Here is a 20,188-nt window from a genome sequence, read left to right as displayed (position 1 = left end):
TGATAGGTTTGATTCTTTTTCTTTACTAAACAAATAGGAGCTCCAAAAGGTAAACTACTAGGTCAGATTAATTTTCTACTTAGTAGTTCTTCATCTCGTTTTTGGATTTCTTTTTCTTCTACCTGAGTATGGCAATAAGGAGCTTTATAGGAAGGCTGACTACTAGGTAGAATATCAATTTGATGATCTTCGTGTCGTGATGAAGAAAGTTGAAGAGGCAAATCAAAAGAAAAATAATCAAATAAATATTAATAAAATTTTATTATTTTATGGTCAACTTAGGCTTAGCAACTTTGACATCATTAAGTAACACAAGAAAAGCTTTAGATTGTTTTAGAATGGCATGCTTTACTTGAGTATGACTAATTTCTGAGTATAATTCAATGTCTATTAGTCCTTTAAGAAAAATAATTTTGCCTTCATGTTGAATATGCATTAAATGTGTGTCATAATCAATATTAGGATTAAATTGATGCTGCCAAGGCATACCTAAAATTACATCGACAAATTGTAACGGTGCTACTAAATTTTTATTTTTTTTCTCCATATGATCCAATGCAAATTTATAATCCATGTACTTCTTTATTTCTATTATATCGTTGCCTTAGAAATGCAACCTTAATTTTATAAGTGGATGAAACAAATTTAAGTTGTAATTTTTAAACTACCTTTTCTAAAACAAAGTCATGCATACTTCCGTCAGCATGTAAAACTATCATTTCATTATTATGGATTTTACATCTCATTTTCAATAAAGTATTGATAGAAAATTTACTAGCATGTTCATCAATGTCACTAGTATTTTCTCCCATAAGTGTGGCTTCATCAAAATCGGGCATCGCTTCAAGCTCTCTAGTTGCTTCATTAGCTCCAAGATAATTTAAATGTGCAGTAGGCTTTTTCCAATCATGAGTGTTGCCCATAGGACAATGACTCGCAATATGGCCAAAGCGATTACATTTATAGCAAATTACATTCTTTGAATTGGTATTTGAGATACTTGAATTAATATTTTTAGGTTCAGATGACTTAGGCACATAAGAAATATTTGGATTATAATTTGAAGTAGACTGGCTAACATTATTATAAAAATTTTGCATCCAAGATTGGTGATTAGGAATTTTCAAATTAAAAGTTGGAAGCACGAAAATAATTAAAACGAAAATTGTTATTGCCCATATTATTTCCCATGGAAGTTGGAAGTTGGAATATTGATGCTTTTGTTCTAATTGCATGGCTAATAAAAACATGCGTTGCTCCATGGTTGGTTTAAGAAGCAACGATGCGAAATTAAAATTTGCAGTGCTGGATGGTCCTTCATGATACATGATGATTGTGAATGGCTTGATAGAGACATTCTAATAATAAAGACACCTTGAAGAGACGGTTCACCTGTGGCAATAAAACTTTGGTGTGTAAGAAATAAAGAGTGACTTCTTGCCAAAATGATAAGATGGAATAGGCAAGCAAGACTGAAATTTTTTAATGGTATTTTGATGGAGTTCTATAGTCCCAAAGTGATTGTGCAAGAATCGCCTCGTAAAGGCTACAAGTCAATGGTGATTTGGATTTATTTGAGTAGTCTACAAGTGACTTGATGTAGGAGAGGCTTAAATTGATTAAATAGGAAGGGGCTAATCAAGGCTTTAAGCCTTAGTTTTTAAAAAAAAATGGCTTTTTAGGATAAAAATATATTGTCAGTGATCACATTGGCCCCAAAAATGCCCCCCCACCCTAGAAATTGCAAAACTAAGCTTTAAGCTTCTTAAAGCTTAAGCAAGGATTAATTTAAAAGATTAATTAAGCTTCTACTAACCTTCTTTTGGCCTAAAACTCATAGAATGATGGTGCCATGGTAGGGGGGTTGAATTTTTCAATGTTAGACTAAATCTAGGAATCTAGTCGTGAAGTCAATTTGAGCTGAGATGGACTGTAGGGCTCAATTGCTCCAGAGAGCTCACCTTCGTGCAAGATGATAGGTGATTTTGGAAGCCCCAAATATAAGCTGAGCTCTAATACCACTATTGCACAAATTGAATGCTAGACTTGTGCGTAACAAGCAAAAGAAGCTCTCCCTTTCTCTTTGTTCTTATAAAATTAAAAGCAGGACTCATAAAACTCAAAATAGACTTAAAGAAGAGTAAAGCAACATTGAGTGACAACTATTAGGTGTAATTTTTCCCTCGTACATGGAGTGGGCAACTCCTCCATATTCTATTTATAATATTAAAATGAATCTTTCTTTGCCCAAAGATAGGACCTTTACAATCACTCATTTCACAAAAGAGTTTGAGTTAACTGAATAGATAGTTACAATCAGCTGCACAACTCAAAACTGCTAAGAGCCATAAAATATTTCTAAAATATCTTCAATATATATTTTAAAATTCTCAAGTATTAATAAATATTTACAAAGAGAATGTACACACACCTTAGAATAAACATCGGTGTGTCTATTTAAATGAAGAAGTATTTGAAATAAATTGCGCTTGTTGTGTTTATCCAATTCATCTTATTCTACACGTCAGTTGTCAGAAATTTAAAAAATCATGTTAGAAAAATAATTAACTAAATAAATGTAGCTATCCATAATAAATCAACTAATCATTGGAATTCCATTAAATTATCAAATCACATAGATGTTAGCACTTGACATATGAATATTGTGGCATCACCCACATATGACATCACCCATGTTCACACCTACAAGTCTCACACCCGAAAAGGATAGGCATTCCCATCAACCTTCTGCCCAAGATGAAAAGCAATTCACTCTTAGGAATGTGCCCGGCGTTAATAGAGAATCATTCAAGGCACTCATCCCGTCAATGTGCACAATGTTAGAGAAGAAGCTAAAGTCCTCAACCTTCATGACAAATATTTACTATTTGCACTTCTCGCTCCAAGTATAAGCTCCTATGAACATCAAATGCTTCTCTAATAACAATTGAGAGGGGAGCAATGGTGCGATGTGGGGTAGAAGCTATGGAGTGCAAGAGGGTCGAGAGAGAGAAGAATACAAGAAAGTTATATAGGAAAAAATGAATGGTACCCTTATTCTTTGTTATCTTCACTTATATATGATTATATAGTGTGTACATCTACAAGGGGTGCCCACCCATCGATAAACCATTGGCCTTTACCCCAACATTGGAGTTGTTGCTAATAGGCTCTCTATTAGACACAAACATATTTTTGAAGTCGCCCATTTTGTAAGAGACATGAAAAGTATTGTGCACTTAACGTGAGATTGTATGGAAGTAATGCATTATTGGAAAGTTGTAAAGAAGATGATGGAAGCTACTAATATATCATACAATTTGACTTAGAAACAATCACTTTTTGATGGCATGGGGAAAATGAGTGGAGAAACTTACAAGATCTAAACTATCCTCAAGGCTTTGATTTTCAAACTGGTCTAGCTATGTTGTAATAAGATTTTGTTCAAAATGTAAGGTCGATCTTAACCTACAAAAAGCTTGATCATCTATTATCTCAACAATTACTTGCTTTTTATTTTTGATATTGTAGAAAAAATGACTAACACCTTTAAGTTTATTAAGAAAAGCTTGTAGTGCTAAAATCATCTCTTTGGAGATGCTACATATCAATATTCTATTCATATTTTAATTTTAAAAAATCTTAAGAGCTCACGTGTGAACTCACAAAACAAATAAGATATGCAAAGATTTTGTATAGTAGAGTTGCAAAAACCATATCGTTGTGAAAAATAGTGGAAGGTTGAGCCTGATTGGAAGCACACAAGTAGAAGCAAAAACAAAGAACTGTGTCAGGTGGAGCAAGAGAGCAAGAGAGATAGGCACAACATGTAGGAACTCCAACTATGTGTGACCAACCTTTCCTTATTCAACAGATATTAAAAGAATAAAGAATAAAGTGACAATGATGGGTAGCCACCATTTGTAGTGTACAGGTGTGTGATCACATTGTATAGGGTGGCATAGAAATAAGTGCCTTTACTCCCAACAACCTCACACTTAAAGTGAATGCATCTATAGTGAGAAGAGGATAAGAAAAAGTGACAAAGTATGAATGTATATAGAGTACAACAGGATGAGGAATAGACATCATCTCACCCTACGCCCATCATCTTCCTAAGAAAGATAAAACGTCCTGCTGAGAGACTTTTAGTGAGCAAATTGCAGGATTCTCGTCAATCGAAATCTTGACAAGCTCAAGAGACTTGCCCTTTACCACCTCCTTGATGCAGTGTAGTGGATCTCAATGTGCTTTGTCTTTGCATGAAAGACGGATTCTTGGCCCGGTTCTTGGCCAACTGAAAAGCACACATAGAATTCGAATGCAATATAGGAGTAACAGTAATAGCAAGGTTTGGCCTAACCATAGGGCCTCCTTGCAAGCCTCGGTGGGGGCTGCAACATACTCTTTAGCAATAGATAAGGCTGTGCACTTTTGCACCCTAGACATCAAGAAATAGCATCTCCAACAAAAGTGAAGACATAACCAGAGGTGTACTTTCTACTGTCTTCATGTGCTATATAGTCAGAGTTAGTGTAACCCATGATTGTAGCATCCTGACCACCATAGCAAATGCTTATATCTATAGTGCATTTCAGGTACCTCATGGTACCCATTCAAGGCATCCTAATTTTATCAGCTGGGTGTAGCTGTATAGCATGCTCAACTTCCATTGCAAATACTATGCCTAGACAAGTGGCTATCATGGACATTAAAGTGCCCACTATTGATGTATAAGGGATGTTGGTCATCTCAACCTTTTGCTTATTTAACTAGGGACAAATTATATATTTGACCTTCACATGGGAAGGTAAGGGACACCCAATAGGCTTAATATCATGCATATGAAAGTGCTCAAGGACCTTTTGTATACAGCCCTTCTATGATAAGTAAAGGAGCCCCTTAGAGTGATCGCATGTGATTCACATGCTAAGAATATGCGAGGCATGTCCCATGTCCTTTATCTTAAAGCTCTTCTTGAGTTGACTTTTCAAGGTATCCATCTCAACAAATCACGAGCTCTCTTAGCAATTAACATATCATCCACATAAAGTACCAAGATAATAAGGTTGCCATCACAAGCCTTCTTTGTGTAGAGACATGGATCCATATCACTACGTGTATATCGCTGTGCATGCATGAAAGTATCAAACTTGTGGTACCATTCCCTAGGTGCCTACTTAATGCTATAGAGGCTCTTTCTCAACTTGCACACTAGGTGTTCCTTGTCTTTTTTCTCAAAGTCCTTAGGCTATTGTAGATAAAGCTTATCATGAAGGTCTCCATGTAAGAAATATGCCTTTACATCCATCTGATAAAGGTCTAAATCTAACTGAGTAACCAAAGGCGGTACCTAGCATAGGGTAGCCATCTTGACCATAGGAGAGAAGGCCTCATCAAAGTCAACACCATGCTCAAAAGAATGACCCTTGATAGTATAATATGTTCTACATGTGTGTATGTATGTGGCATTGTGTGTGTGTGTGTGTGTGTGTGTGTGTGTGTGTGTGTGTGTGCACGTGAATGTGCACCTTTTAAGATAGTAGTGGGAAGTTGGGTGCCATGGACAATGATTAATGCAAAGGAAATATATTAGAGCTGTAAGCAAATATAGAGAATTTATAATAGTAGTAGGGGTGATTACTAGCACTAAAATGGTGCCATTGAGATATAAATGGTATACTAATATGGATTGACCTAAAAGTTCATACATAAAAAGAATGACCCTTGACACTATAATTTGTTCTACATGTGTATGTGTATGTGGTGCCATGCATTCATGTGTTTATGTGTGTTTGAATGCATGCACGTGCTTGCATATGTGTGTATGACTTTTAAAGTAGTAGTGGAAAGTTGGGTGCCTAGGACAACAACCAATGCAAATGAAAAATATTAGAGTTGTAAGCAAAGGTATAGAATTTACAATAGTAGTGGGGGTGTTTGGTGCCATGTGAAAGAAAACATTAAACTGGAAAGCAACATTGTTTGGGTTGGGAGAAAAGAGAGAAAATAGAGCATCTTGGTACCTTAGAGCATAAAAGCACATTGTGGAAATGAGGGAGTTATGAAGGGGCAGATGGGGGATCAAGAAAATGAGATAGAGACCAGGACTCTAGGTGTGTGCTTAAATAACTCATGGGAAGCTTCAAAAATAAGTAAGAAAGTCTATCATTCACATGGGACACTCAATCTCGATGTAGATCTATCCATGTTAGTTGTCTTGTGCCATCTAAGTGGCCAAGTCTTTTTATCACATTGATGATTTACAACTTACACCATCACTTAAGCATCACTTTAAACATTAAACACACAATCATGCACAAATAGTAGACATATATACAAACACATACATACGTGCGTGTGTGGAGAGAGAGAGAGAGAGAGAGAGAGAGAGAGAGAGAGAGAGAGAGAGAGAGAATCCATTTACGAAAAAAAAAGAGAGAGAATCCAATAGAAAAGTATTTGTATTTCTTGGGATGTCACCATAACTTCAAAAATCACTATCTAATCTCTATGCAGCAATCTCAAATAAATGTTATTTAAACATTTGTCACCCCAACATAAGTTAGTTTCTAAGAATGATGATAAATGGATTTTAGTCAACATTATGTTTGTACAATGGTGTGTACTCTATGAATTAGAATCTTAGATTGCTCAATTTGTGATGTAGGCCTAGTAGAGTTCAATAATTTTAGGTGCAAAGCATGCGGGCCTATATATGTGCCAATAATACATCACATGATTCTTTACACTTAAATCAACATGGAAATGTGTACTTAATAAAATATACAACTATATATCAATATTTATCATCTTGAAAAGGTGTTGATTTTCTAGCTAAGAAGTCTATTATGTATATGTCTATCTATGTAAAATACTTGTATATATTATAAGGTACTCTACATGTACCAAAGAACATAGAAGTGACCCAACAATATGAATCCACATGTGGATTCCACATGCCATGTTGCACCTATATTGCTTGTGACTAATATTATGAATCTCATACTTGTATTGAGAAGGAAGAAGTCCTAAGGGGATTTGAACCCCCATACACATCCAAAGGATGTGTTCACCAAGGAGACTACATGCAGGGTTATTAACAAAGTATTGAGCATTAATCACATCTTACACTTGGCCGTTTTATTCTAATTCATATATTAAAGTATCACATCAAGAAGCACTCAAGACATAGCTTCCACTCAAACACGAAGGTATATCATATGTCTTAGGTTCCACTCAAATATGAATGTAAATCAAGTGTAGTTGTGGGGTGGGTGATGATAACAAATTGCAAAAGAAGTACCTATCTAAATGAAGCTAAATGTGGAGCTTCTTTCTTAGACCCAAAAGAGAAACAACCAACATGCCTCATAGATATAAAAAAACAATGAGCTAACAATTGACCAAGATCCAAATAAAGGTCCTAAGCTTTAGCAAGTATCCCGTCTTTGTTGATGGTGCTTTGTAATCCATATATATGAGGATTCACCAAAGTGTTTTTTGACCTAAGGCACACTCAAATGGATGATACCCACATAGCATTCCCATACATTCTTTCAATTGCACAAGTAAAAAAGCAATCACAAAATTGTTAAAATCTAATGCTTTCTTACAATTGCATAAGTCAAAAGCAATCACAAAATTGTTGAAATCTAAGTGGCATTACGTTCATAGAAATATAATCAAAATGGAGGGTCCTGAGGCCATAAACCATGTTTATGGGGTAGAGACGTGTTACCTATAGAAACAAATGGGGGGGAGGGGGGTGGGACACTAAAATGGGGGGGAGCTAATAGCACCTAAGTTTTTTCCATGTGGAGTCTTCCACGTCAGTTGAGTACATGAAATCTAGGCTATCATGCATTGCCATGTCCTTGACTAGCATTCAATTCATCTCCTCCATTGAGCTAAAATACGTGGGGGTAGGACATTGTGTGCTAGACATTATGTTAAAGCTCACCACTTGGTCGTTAGCACTAAGCTTCATTGAACCAATCCAGGCTAGCCACCATTTCTTCCTATCGACGAGGGGAGGAGTAGTAGAGGTAAAAACATCTAGGAGAAGGGAGTTTGGAGTCTCCTTTTCGATCCTTTTCTCACCTTTAGCCCCCCTCTGCAAGAGCAAATTATCAAGCCTACAGCTTACTTCCCAACCTCCCACTGCGATCTTGGTAGAGAGGTAGATAGGGCTTGCCAATGACTCAAGATTGAAATGAAAGGAATGTGGCCAAGGAGGCAAGTTTGGGAACATTATATAGTTGGCATATAGGATTAGTAATTGGTTAGCGAAATCTATCAATTATAATAACTAGGCACTTTGTACCTAGGCTGTTCAAAGCACCACACTAGGTGGTGCTTTGCAGTGGTGTTATTGATAGTTAGGCTATTTCATATCCTAATAAGAGGTGCTTCATACAACAAGAGATAATAGCCATCATTATAATTCACATAGTGATTATGAGCCTTGTGCATATGCACATCCATATTTGCCATCAATGGAGAGCAAGAATAAGCATAATTTTTGTCTAGCATAAGCAAAAAGAACATAACACAGTCATGTCTATGTACATGTAAATCTCCATAGTCACCATAAAGTGGCCTCGAGATCAATATCATTATCTTGATCATCACACTTGAGTAATTGCAATTTGGGGTGGCTATTTTTATACATTGATGGCTACGAAATACAATGTCGATGGTCTAACAACTATCATTTTGACCATATCCATGGTTGGGAGTATCATGAGAATCATGGGTTTCATTGGGAATGGGTGTGACATGATAAGGGCTAGATTTTGCCCTTGGAAAAAGCCCATGCACATGAGATATAGTGGGACAGGAATAAGAAGCGGAGGATGACCACCATATAGACAAAGGCAATCATCATGCACTTATGTTTGATTGTTGACCATCTAAACAAAGTCAATGTTAGATTTCATGTTGCAATTGATGAACAACAATTCTATGTTGTTGAGTATGATGTTTGCTTTGTGTTTGAATGTATTTCTTAAACATAATATAGTGTTGATGGCTAGAAATACATTCATGAAGTTCCTTTACATCACTGTTATGTATTCAGGCAGAATGATGTTTCGTTGCTGTTATGACATGTTGAAAGGCCATAACAGGTAGTAAGGATTATGTAATAGCATCCTTACACAAGGAGTTTCTAATACCTACTATGGTTGATTGCTTCTCCACTGGATAGATGGTAGAGCTGATGCTATCCCAAAGACGATCAGATGCACAAAAGGTAGTGAAGAGTGGTATAGGGAAGCCTAAGTGGCTAGACCAAGAGGACTAGAGGAGACTTAGAGAGGAGGTTACTGACTCTCTAGGGTGATAGTGGTAGTAGAGAGAGGGAACTGAAGCTTTAGATAATCAAAGATAATAAATAAATGAATAAATGTAAACACATGTATATGTATATTTAGGTTTGGGAATTTTCTCCTTGGTTCGGAATTACCGAAGCCAAGCTTTAGATAATTTAAGATAAAATAAAACAAAATAAATAATTAAATGTATGTAAACATGAATATGTATATTAATTAAAATTTCCTGATAGAAGATAGAATGTTATAAGACTTTGGGATGCGGGAAAGCCGTGGCGATGGCTCAAGCGAGGGGTCTGTTCTATCAGGGGCTACCCCCTTCGCCCCTTCGAATAGGAGCTCATGTGACGACGAAGAAGAAGAAGAAGCGGTGGATGACATGCAAGACGCCTAGCGCCTGTTCTGCCGTTAGCATCTCTAATATGGACCTTCCTCGCCATGAATGTTTTCAACATGCAGACAACGGACACCTTGCACGTTCAGTAAGTCACCCTCTCTCATCCACACACAGTTCTTCTTCTTCTTCTTCTTCTTTTCTTTTTTGTGGTTGGTGAAACTAGTTGAATGATACCTAATCTTCACTAGATCATAGATGTTATATTCAGTGAGAGCACAACACACATCAAAAGCATCAAAAGCATTAAGAAACAGTGAATACATTTGGTGGTAAACCTCATGGAGAGAGAGACGATTGAGCATTAGGTGTAAGAGTTAATAGATGGGTCTTTAAAAACAACATGATTGTGGGGTGTCCATTGAAGATGCACAAGAATCCTCCCAAATTGGAATGAGCTTAGCGGAGAGTGGACAGCCCAAAATCTTGCCCTCAAAGGCAGTTAAATATTGCTTTCAACCGAGAGACTATCCAATCGGCAAAGGTTAGCATTGACATTCCAGTGCATAGAGCCACAAGATGGGACAAGGCTGCTTTTGTCAACAATGTAGCTATTCTAGCTAATGCATGAAACTTTATATCAAACCACTACATATCTTCGAGGAACACACTTTGGCTATTGGAAACATCCATCAGCCTAAGTCCCTTCATGTTCACCTTAGCTATTCAAACAATCTCCATAGCTATAGACATAGGTTATTAGCGTTTGCTTTCTCCATGTAACAAGTGGAGGAAAAAATTGCCATTATGATGGATAGCATTATCTTGAGGTGCACATGAATAGGCCATGTGGTGGATATGTTTCAATAGTCCAAAATTTTAATCACCTATTGAACTATTTTCTACCTTGTAAGGGTGATGACACTTTCTATCGCCATATCCATCAGAATTAGGCAATGTCAAGTATGTAGTTTTGCCAAATTGTTATGAGGATGATAACAACTTGGCAAGGACAAGGATTGCTGCCTCACAAATTAACTCAAAGAAGAAGAAGAAGAAGAAGAACTTGATTTCTTATTGAAAGATAAGGAATTACAATAATATCCTTCTCGATACAAGATTGATACAATGGTGTTATACAAAAGACTAAGATAAGACAAGACAAGACGAAAACTAGAGATTCAAGGCTTGAACAAGAACTAGAGAGGACTTACCTTGCAAGAGTCTCAATTGGCATTGGCAAGACGGAAGTGCTCGTAGGCAAGACTCCTATTTATTCTATAGCAGTTTAAGGAAGGAGATTAATAGAGGAGTTTAAGGGAAAGCGTGTAGATGATGATATTATTGTGACACAAGCATCATTGACATAAGCGATGACATGAGAGATACTGATATTAGCGCTATGTAAGCGTTTTGCGGAGTCTTTCTAGAACTACCCAGAATCTTCTAGAACTTTCTTGAATCTTCTAGAAGTTTCTAGATATTGGCTTTTCTTGTCAGAGTGCAGCGGTGCGGAAGCGTAGGACTGAGAGAGAGAGAACGCAGAGAGAGAAGGGAGAGAAAAGAGAGTGTACAATGAAGATCTGCTGTATAAAGAATGCTGAATACAAAGATATACATGGGCGCAGTGCGCTGGACTGCGTGTCTCCACCTCGACGATGCGACCTGCTGTCCACCTCGAAGTCTGCTGCAGTCTGCACTGTCTGCTGTCTGAAATCTGTGAACAGAGACAGAAATCTGCACGGCACCGGTCTGTAATTTGCGACAGAGAAGAATGGGTAGACTGCTGAAGTCGTCGACAATAAATAGGCGAAAAACCACCTAGAACGGGGCGCCAGAAATAGGGCGCAGCCTGGTAAAAACGGCTGCAGGCAGTCGGACTGCCACGTGTCAGTCCGACTGCAGCTGCTGGTCCGACTGCTGCTGCTGACTGTGCAGCTGCCTAAACAGGCTATGATCTCCTCTAACACCCCCTCTCAGAGCCTGGACAAGGCAGAAGCCTGAGGGATCGGGAATGTTGCCGAAGTAGAGCCTGAGGAAGTGCCTTCGTAAACAAATCCGCAAGATTATCCTCCGTCTTGCAATACTCCACAGTGATGGTCTCATCTAGAAGCTTTTCTCGGATGAAGTGGTACTGGATCTCAATGTGCTTCGTCCGGGCATGAAAAACAGGATTCCTTGCCAAGGCAATGCAACTCTCATTGTCACATCGCAGCAATGTAGGACGAGTCTGGGGGCACCCAAGCTCCTCCAACAATCTCCTAAGCCACACAACCTCGCATGTGGTGGAAGATGCGGCCCGATACTCCGCCTCAGTAGACGAAAGGGCTACCGTGGGCTGCTTCTTGCTACTCCATGAAATAACACCTGCACCCAAAGTAAAGCAGTAACCTGTTGTAGACCGTCTGTGGTCCACGTCACCAGCCCAATCCGAGTCGCTCCAACCTGCAAGTACAAGATCTGACCCATCTGTCCCTGCGGGGTAATGAATCCCCAAATCAGACGTCCCCCTTAGATACCAAAATATCCTCTGAGCAGCCTGCCAATGCACCGTCTGAGGTTCACTCATGAACCCTGCCAAGAGCCCAACAGCAAAACATAGATCAACCCTCGTGTTGAGAAGCCAAATCAAAGACCCTATCAACTGTCGATAGCGGGAAGCATCCGCCAAAGGAGAAGCTGAATGGGAAGTGGCCTTCCAGTTCGGATCCATAGGAGTAGAGAGGGCCCGACAATCTTCCATCTCAAAAGTCACCAAGAGCTCCTGTACATATCTCTGTTGGGAGAGAAAGATCCCCCTTTGAGACTGATAAATCTCATGGCCTAAAAAGAAATGGAGTAGCCCCAAATCCGTCATCTCGAACGTCCGATGTAAAGCTGACTTTGTCTCCTTGACCTGCTGTGCATCATCACCTGTGACAATCAAATCATCAACATATAATACAAACAGCACACAACCATCCTCGGAAGTGTGAACATACAGCTGCGGATCGGCCTTGGACCGCCGATATCCCAACTGAGTCTGGAGGAACGAATTAATCTTCTCGTTCCAAGCTCGCGGGGCCTGCTTGAGACCATACAGGGCCTTCTTCAACCTGTAGACTTTCCCATCTGAAGAACCAAAGCCAGGAGGCTGCTCAACGTAGATCTCCTCCTTCAAATCACCATTTAGGAAGGTTGACTTCACATCCAGCTGATAAACAGGCCATCTCCTATGGCCAGCCAAAGCAAGAACAGCTCTAATGGTTGCCATACGAGCTGTAGCGGCAAAGGTGTCATGACAGTCAATCCCTGGGCGCTGGGCAAAACCCTTAGCAACAAGGCGAGCCTTGTGCTTATCCAAAGTACCATCACTGAGATATTTGGTCTTGAAGACCCACTTGACTCCAATCACCTTTTTCTTCGGGGGGCGTGGCACAAGTGACCAAGTGCCATTCCTCTCAATAGCCTCCAACTCAGCTTCCATAGCTTTCTTCCATGGGGCGGACTGTAAAGCCTCCTTCACGGAGGTGGGCTCTCGATCCTGCATAACTCGGGACATCAAACAATAATTGGAGAAACAAGCTCCGAAGAATGCGCCTGGTGCCTCCGTGACCGCCGCGGACCATCCTGCGGTCCCCACTCCTCAAGAACCCCCTCGATCCCTGAATCACGGAGTGTGTCACGGGCCCAGCGAGGAGGAGGCCGAACCTCCCCTCGTCGTTCTCCATCAGTAGAAGACTCTGGAATGTCCACCGGTGGTAACTCCTCAGAAGGATCCGGTGGAACAGTAGACTCTGTGTCAGAAACAGAATCATAATCAAACGGCACAGGCTTCAGTGGAACTGTAGAAGGAGCCAAACTCTCCCCTGGATCTCCAAGAACGGGATGCTCCTCACCCGTTGAAGAAGCCGGAATCTCCACAAACCGCACATCACGGCTAGTATATACATCCCGCTTGACGGGATCATACAGTCGATAGCCTTGGGACTGAGAGCTATAGCCAACAAATACCTGTTTTCGGGAAGCCGCTTCAAATTTGTCACAGTGAGCCTTGGGAATGTGAACATAGGCATCACACCCAAAGACCCGAAAGTAAGAAACATCTGGCTTCGTCCCAAAATAAGCCTCAAATGGAGTCATCCCTTCCACGGCCGAAGTAGGGGATCGATTAAGGATGTGGACTGCAGTAGCCACAGCCTCGGCCCACAGAACCTGAGGGGTCTGTCGGTGCTCCATCATGGTGCGCGCCATCTCGATCACACTGCGGTTCTTCCGTTCTAGAATACCATTTTCTTGAGGAGTATTGGTATTGGCAAACTCCTGGTGAATTCCTCTATCTGCACAAAACCGAGCAAATTCATTAGACACAAATTCACCTCCCTTGTCGGATCGCAAGGTCTTCAACTTCCGGCCTGATCGGTTCTCCTCAAAGAGAAGCCAATCCTTGAAGTGCGAGAAAGCTTCTGATTTTAGTGTCAAAAAATAGGCCCATGTCATCCTGCTATAGTCATCCACGATCAGCATGAAGTAGAGCTCCCACGCAGGGACTCATTCCTCATAGGGCCACATAGATCCGTAGATACTAGCTCCATCGGTAAAGTAGACCGCCGCGAAGCTGTGTGGGGAATGGCATCCCGATGCTACTTCCCCCGTATGCAGGAGACACATGGATGCTGGCTCACCACTATATCTGGCAACCCTCGAACAAGCTGTCCACGTGACGCCTTCCGAAGATAGTCATAGTTCAGGTGACCAAACCGAGCATGCCATAATTCAGACTGTGACTGTGAGGTAAGAAGAAGAGAAGAGAGGGCAGTGGAAGACTTCAGTTTGTAAATGCCGTTCTCCTCATATCCAGATGATAGAACCTTCCTCGATTCACGATCAAGGACTCGCACAGTAGAACTGTCAAATTCCATCAAAAGACCAAGGGAGCAAATCTTATGAACTGAAAGGAGATGGTACCCTAATCCTGGTACATGCAAAACCTCTGAGGTATGGGTGCCACCTCGTCCATCCGGAATAAGCTGCATCTTACCCCGACCTGCAACAGAAACTGAAGAGCTGTCTCCAATGAGAACCTGCCCACGCGAAGGTCGCAGCTGGGCAACACCATCTGATGAAGGAGTCATGTGCCGTGAGGCACCACTATCAATAATCCACTCTCGAGATTGGGGAGCCGCCATCGCAGCATCAGAAGCATTCGGTGAAGCGTCCTCAATGACAACTAAATGTAGAAATGCAGCTGATGAGGGTGCAGCCACCACTCCAGAATCCTTGGTTTCCTTCTTCTTGGTGTCCTTCGAGTCTTTGTCAGGGCAATCCTTCTTCCAATGGCCAGTCTTTCCACAAATATGGCATGTGGAGTCTTTGTCCTTGTCCTTCTCCTTGTCCTTCTTGGACTTGTTATCCCCCTTCTTCTTCTTTTGGTCCTTCCCCTTCTTCTGAGAGGCTTGACCTGTCAACGCCTCCGTCTTGGAAGCATTCTGTCCCTTTAACTGTTCCTCTTGGTCCAAGACCATAGGAACCAACTCTTCCCACCGAAGAGTAGACTCTCGCCCCGAAGCAATAAGGGTAGAGTAAAATGTACCGAATCGTGGCGGCAACTGGGACAAGAGTGTGATCGCCATGTCTTCGGAGGAAATTGGCTTCCCCGCATTCTGAACCTGCATCTGTAGCTGCCTTAGCTTGTTAATGTGTTCCCTTGGCGAAGAAGACTTATTGACGGACAAGGTCCGCATCTGTACCTCCAAAGAAACCCTCTTCATCAGGGTCATCCGATTGTACATTTGATCAAGCTCCAGCCATATCTCACGAGCCACCGTCAAGTGCTCGATGTGAGCGATCACGGCTGTAGTGCATGATAGAAAGAGAAAGGATCGAATTCAGTTTGTCCCAATGAGACTGGGCCCTGGCCAACTCCGCACGAGCATCGGAAGAGAGTTTGGACTCATCTCTTACCGAAGGCCGGTCAATATCTTCCTGTACCGACTCCGCCAAATCATAGGACTCAAGAATGGCCAACATCATAACGCGCCAAATGCGGTAGTTGTCGCCGTCGAGCTTCTGATCTGTAGGAAGAGCCGGTAAGAGAGGCACCTTCCGGTCCATAATCTCCTGGAACTCCAAGTCCATCTCTGTAGACATCTTCACCTGCAATGCCTTCTCAAACGCAAAAGCAGCCCCCTCTGACTGAGTAAACTCAGCCTGCTAAGGCTCTTCCGCGTCCCGAAGCTTCTTCACCCGCCGGAGGCGATGAAAAAGCAAAACCTGCACTTTTAGGTTGAAAACTCAAACTTCCTCCACGTCAAATAGCAGTAAACAGCAGCAAATCCACCACCTGTACTCCTTTCCTGTGCGCCCACACTCGTTTCAGCCTTGTTCCAAGGCGCAGCCCTCCTGTCTGCCCTTAAACGTAAAAAACGCAAATTTGTGTCGCGATGGAAACTCCCCTTCAGGTTGATTCTGCGCTCAGTCAGCCCTCAAACACTGCTCTGATACCATGTCAGAGTGCAGCGGTGCGGAAGCGTAGGACTGAGAGAGAGAGAACGCAGAGAGAGAAGGGAGAGAAAAGAGACAGTGTACAATGAAGATCCGCTGTATAAAGAATGCTGAATACAAAGATATACACGGGCGCAGTGCGCTGGACTGCGTGTCTCCACCTCGACGATGCGACCTGCTGTCCACCTCGAAGTCTGCTGCAGTCTGCACTGTCTGCTGTCTGAAATCTGTGAACAGAGACAGAAATCTGCACGGCACCGGTCTGTAATCTGCGACAGAGAAGAATGGGTAGACTGCTGAAGTCGTCGACAATAAATAGGCGAAAAACCACCTAGAACGGGGCGCCAGAAATAGGGCGCAGCCTGGTAAAAACGGCTGCAGGCAGTCGGACTGCCACGTGGCAGTCCGACTGCACAGTCCGACTGCAGCTGCTGGTCCGACTGCTGCTGCTGACTGTGCAGCTGCCTAAACAGGCTATGATCTCCTCTAACATTTCTTGTGTCCACAACAAGTCCCAATGATTTCTTGTGGCCTAGACAATCCACAAAGGTTGGGGTTTCATTCCAATCAATGCGCTCAAGCTCCTTTTCCATGGCCTCGCGCTACTGGGGATGCTTTAGAGCCTTATCCCAACTCATCAACTCAGAGTGTGCTGTGTAATGTGCCATAAAGACAAACACAAATAAGGCAATAGGTACAAGTTGGGTAGATATTCTCGAGTCCTCTGGGATGGAATCTGGTGGAAGGATCCTTGAATTCCGCACGGTTTGCTGGTACTGTGAGGTAACAGATCCTTAGGAGAAGTCCTTAAAGTGGAAGTCTCTGGAAGTGAGTTAAGAGTAGATAGTAGACCTAGCTCAAATGGCATTATCCCTAATGAAGTGGGCTAAGGAGGCTAGTGCATTGGGTTGCACTATATCCCTCTTGTTAAAAACTACATCTCTTTGGGTAACGACCTTGTTCATTTGAAGATCAAACTAATGATAGGCTTTTGCCTTGGAGTAGTATTCTACAAAAATCAAGAGATTAGCTTAGGGATTGAGCTTATCAAACTTAATGCGAGCTAGACTATGGATCTTGAATGAGGAGTTGCTCCCACATTGGATATTTTGGGCTATAGGGGCTCAAGAGACAAATATATCTGGGATGGGGGTCATGTAATGGGTGGCTTTACTATCCATCATCCAAACATGCAAATATATACTCGATTAGGTAGAGTGGGTCTTTGTGGTCAAATTGTTAGGAGGTAACTCGTAAATATGGACTACGCTCACATCCTCTAATATCTCTATAGAGATAAGATGGGCTTGTTGTCTAGTAGACTAGTTAGACATGTCCTCTGGAGTTGAGAACAATACAGGTTGTGATGGCTGACCAATGGCAATATGGGTCTAAGTTCTCCGTTACCCTTGATTTTGGTTGCTATCACCTTGTCTTCTCTATTGAGATTCACCTGATTGAGTGGCGGGGGTCTAGGGTGTGTGCCTCTTACCTTTAATTGACACTCATCTTTAAAATGGTGAGTCTTTTGACAATGTTGGCAACACCTATTTTTCTTAGGTACATTTTGCCACCTAAGTTTGAGAGCAGACTGGACGTTTCCTTGTGATTCACTGGATTGGTTTTGATTTTGATTTTGGTTTTGGTTTTGTGCCTTCTTGCCTTGCTCTTGTTGTCCCCTCTGAGAGATGGTGACAAGAGCCCCTTCTAAGGAGGATGTGCTACGGAATTGATCGAATAGCCGAGCATAATATAGTACTTGACACTCCAACTCATAGAATGTGGGTATAGTCGGTTGTGAAATCACTTGTTGAATGAAGTTATAAGTATTTGTTTGGAAGCTTGTGAAGGAATAATGTGACGTGGTCGTTAGGCGATTTAGGCGCCCTTTGGTGGAGAACTCGGCGAGAAATTCCCAGTATTCAGCCAACTTGACTTTAAGGTCATTTTGGTTTGTGATTCTAAATTTTTGGAGCTCATGGTTGAGATATATATGATGGGTCCTATCCCAAGCCACAATTTAGTTAAGTGTTCCCACCACTTTGATGCAAGATCAAAATGTTGTAACTAGGAATGAAACTTTGGAAGTAATCCCTACATCAACTCGACGATGGAAGAGGTGTTTCTGGCCTTCCAAGAACAAACAACCTTGTATAGAAAAAAGGGTTTGATAAACAATGTCCCACAAGTTCGATGAGTCTAGGACATGCCTCAAGGCATAGTTGCCTTCGTACGTGGTACGGACAGGTTCGTATGGTACGAACCGTAAGGTATGTATCCGTATGAATTCGTACGAGATTTTGAGCCTGTTTCGGCTACATCACCTGCGCGTCATCGATCCCGCGTCACACGTTTTCTACGTCCCCGCTTTTACTCCACCTGCCTGCGTGGCACTTTTTTGGGGGTGGGAAGCCTTGGATACCTCACCCGCCCCCTTTTCTAGTCATGCACTCCCCTCCCCAGCCCTCTTTGAATTTCTTCTAGCTGGTAGCCCTCTCTTTGACCCCTCTTTGACTGTTTGAACTTTGACCCTTCTCTCATCTACAAAAGATGCTCCTCTCCTCCATGCTTCCACACCAATCCAGCAAGCACTTGTGACTTACCATTCTCAGCAAGCACTTGTGACTTACCATTCTCATATTCCTCTCTTGGATCTTGATTTTTGAATGGACTTGTGATTTGTCATTCTTGAATCTCACCTCCCATCCCCTCTTTCCCGCACCCTATCGAAGCATTTGCCATTCTCAAGTCTCATCTCCCATCCCCTCTATCCCGCACCCTATCAAAGCATTTGCCATTCTCATCTCTCATCCGCTCTCTCTCACAGTTCACTCTTGTTCTTTCAACTTTACGCCAACCCTCGGGCATCTCAAGTCTCCCTCTTAACTTCAAGAGTCGAGACTCAAGCATCTCTCTCTCTCTCTCTCTCTCTCTCTCTCTCGGGCCTCTTTATCCTTCATCGGCACCATGACTCGTGAGAAGCACAAGGCCTTCAATTTGCATGCGATCCATGTGGAGAGGGACACAAAGAAGTCCAACTCCCACCATTGGACATGCAAGTATTGCGGGAAGCGCTATATAAGTGGTGCAACTCATCTTCTCCAACATCTTTCCAAGACGGGGAAAGGGGGGCAAGTTGCTCCATGCAAGGAGATCCCTTAAAACATTGCGGAGGAGATTCTTGCCAAGATGAGAGGGGGATCCACAAGAGGAGGAGGAAGTGGCTTATTGGCACCAACTTCTATTCCTACTAATGAGGAAGCATTCAATGTGGGTGTATCTTCAATCGATGCAGGAGAGGCCTCTACCATTGGTGGTGGGGGCTCCACATCCGCATCCAGTGTAGTGACGGGTTAGGCACGAAGATCAAGACAGTCAGTCGTTACGCGCAGCTAGAGACAGAGAGCGTGAGAGAGCAGAGCAGAGAGTGAGCACCTTTTTAGGTATAATGATGAGTGTACCACTTTAGGTTTTTAGATAGATATATACGTGTAAGTACAAGTGCTAAGGGTGTGTTCACACCTGAGCACATTTAAAGGTACGAGGCCTTTATTCCCAACAACCTCCCACCTAAAGGCAATGCGCCTTAAGAGGAGAAAATAATCAGCTAAGTCTAGGTATGTACAAAGCTGAAATACATATATCTATCCAACTTCCATCATGTGTCGGCAATGAGCAAACCACTCTGTTGGAAGACCCTTCGTGAGAAGGTCTGCAGGGTTATCATTTGTATGCACTTTGACAAGCTCAATGCTCTTGCTGTCAAGTACATCTCTAATGAAGTGGTACTTCACCTGTATGTGCTTTGTCTTTGCATGAAAGACAGGATTCCGTGCTAGCATGATAGCACTTTGACTATCACAATGGAGGGCATGTAACTCTGTGATGCCAAGCTGTCCCACCAGACGTGAAAGCCATAAAGCCTCCTTGCATGCCTCAGTGGCAGCCACATACTCTGTCTTTGTAGTAGACAATGTGTCATAAGACTGTGACAACTATTATCTTTTTGTTGATTTCTTTATTACATATTTTATTT

General features: G+C 41.9%; 1 protein-coding gene across 2 annotated transcripts in view; it reads left to right on the top strand.

Annotated features, from left to right (window-relative positions):
* Positions 1-9,577: 9,577 nt before the first annotated feature.
* LOC148030115 (uncharacterized) overlaps positions 9,578-20,188 on the top strand; it is a 67,821-nt gene continuing 57,210 nt past the window's right edge. Inside the window, exon 1 of one of the 2 annotated variants that reach the window (XM_087686390.1) lies at positions 9,578-9,817. In XM_087686390.1, the coding sequence (XP_087542516.1) occupies positions 9,614-9,817 (204 nt within the window). In that variant the 5' untranslated portion in view covers positions 9,578-9,613. The remainder of the gene's footprint in view (positions 9,818-20,188) is intronic. The other variant, XM_087686391.1, reaches the window with a different exon arrangement.

Source organism: Lygodium microphyllum, chromosome 10 (assembly GCF_053477565.2).
Source record: "Lygodium microphyllum isolate KBCC chromosome 10, Lygodium_microphyllum_v1.1.10, whole genome shotgun sequence".
Taxonomy (NCBI): Eukaryota; Viridiplantae; Streptophyta; class Polypodiopsida; order Schizaeales; family Lygodiaceae; genus Lygodium; species Lygodium microphyllum.
This window is presented reverse-complemented; position numbering and strand designations above follow the sequence as displayed.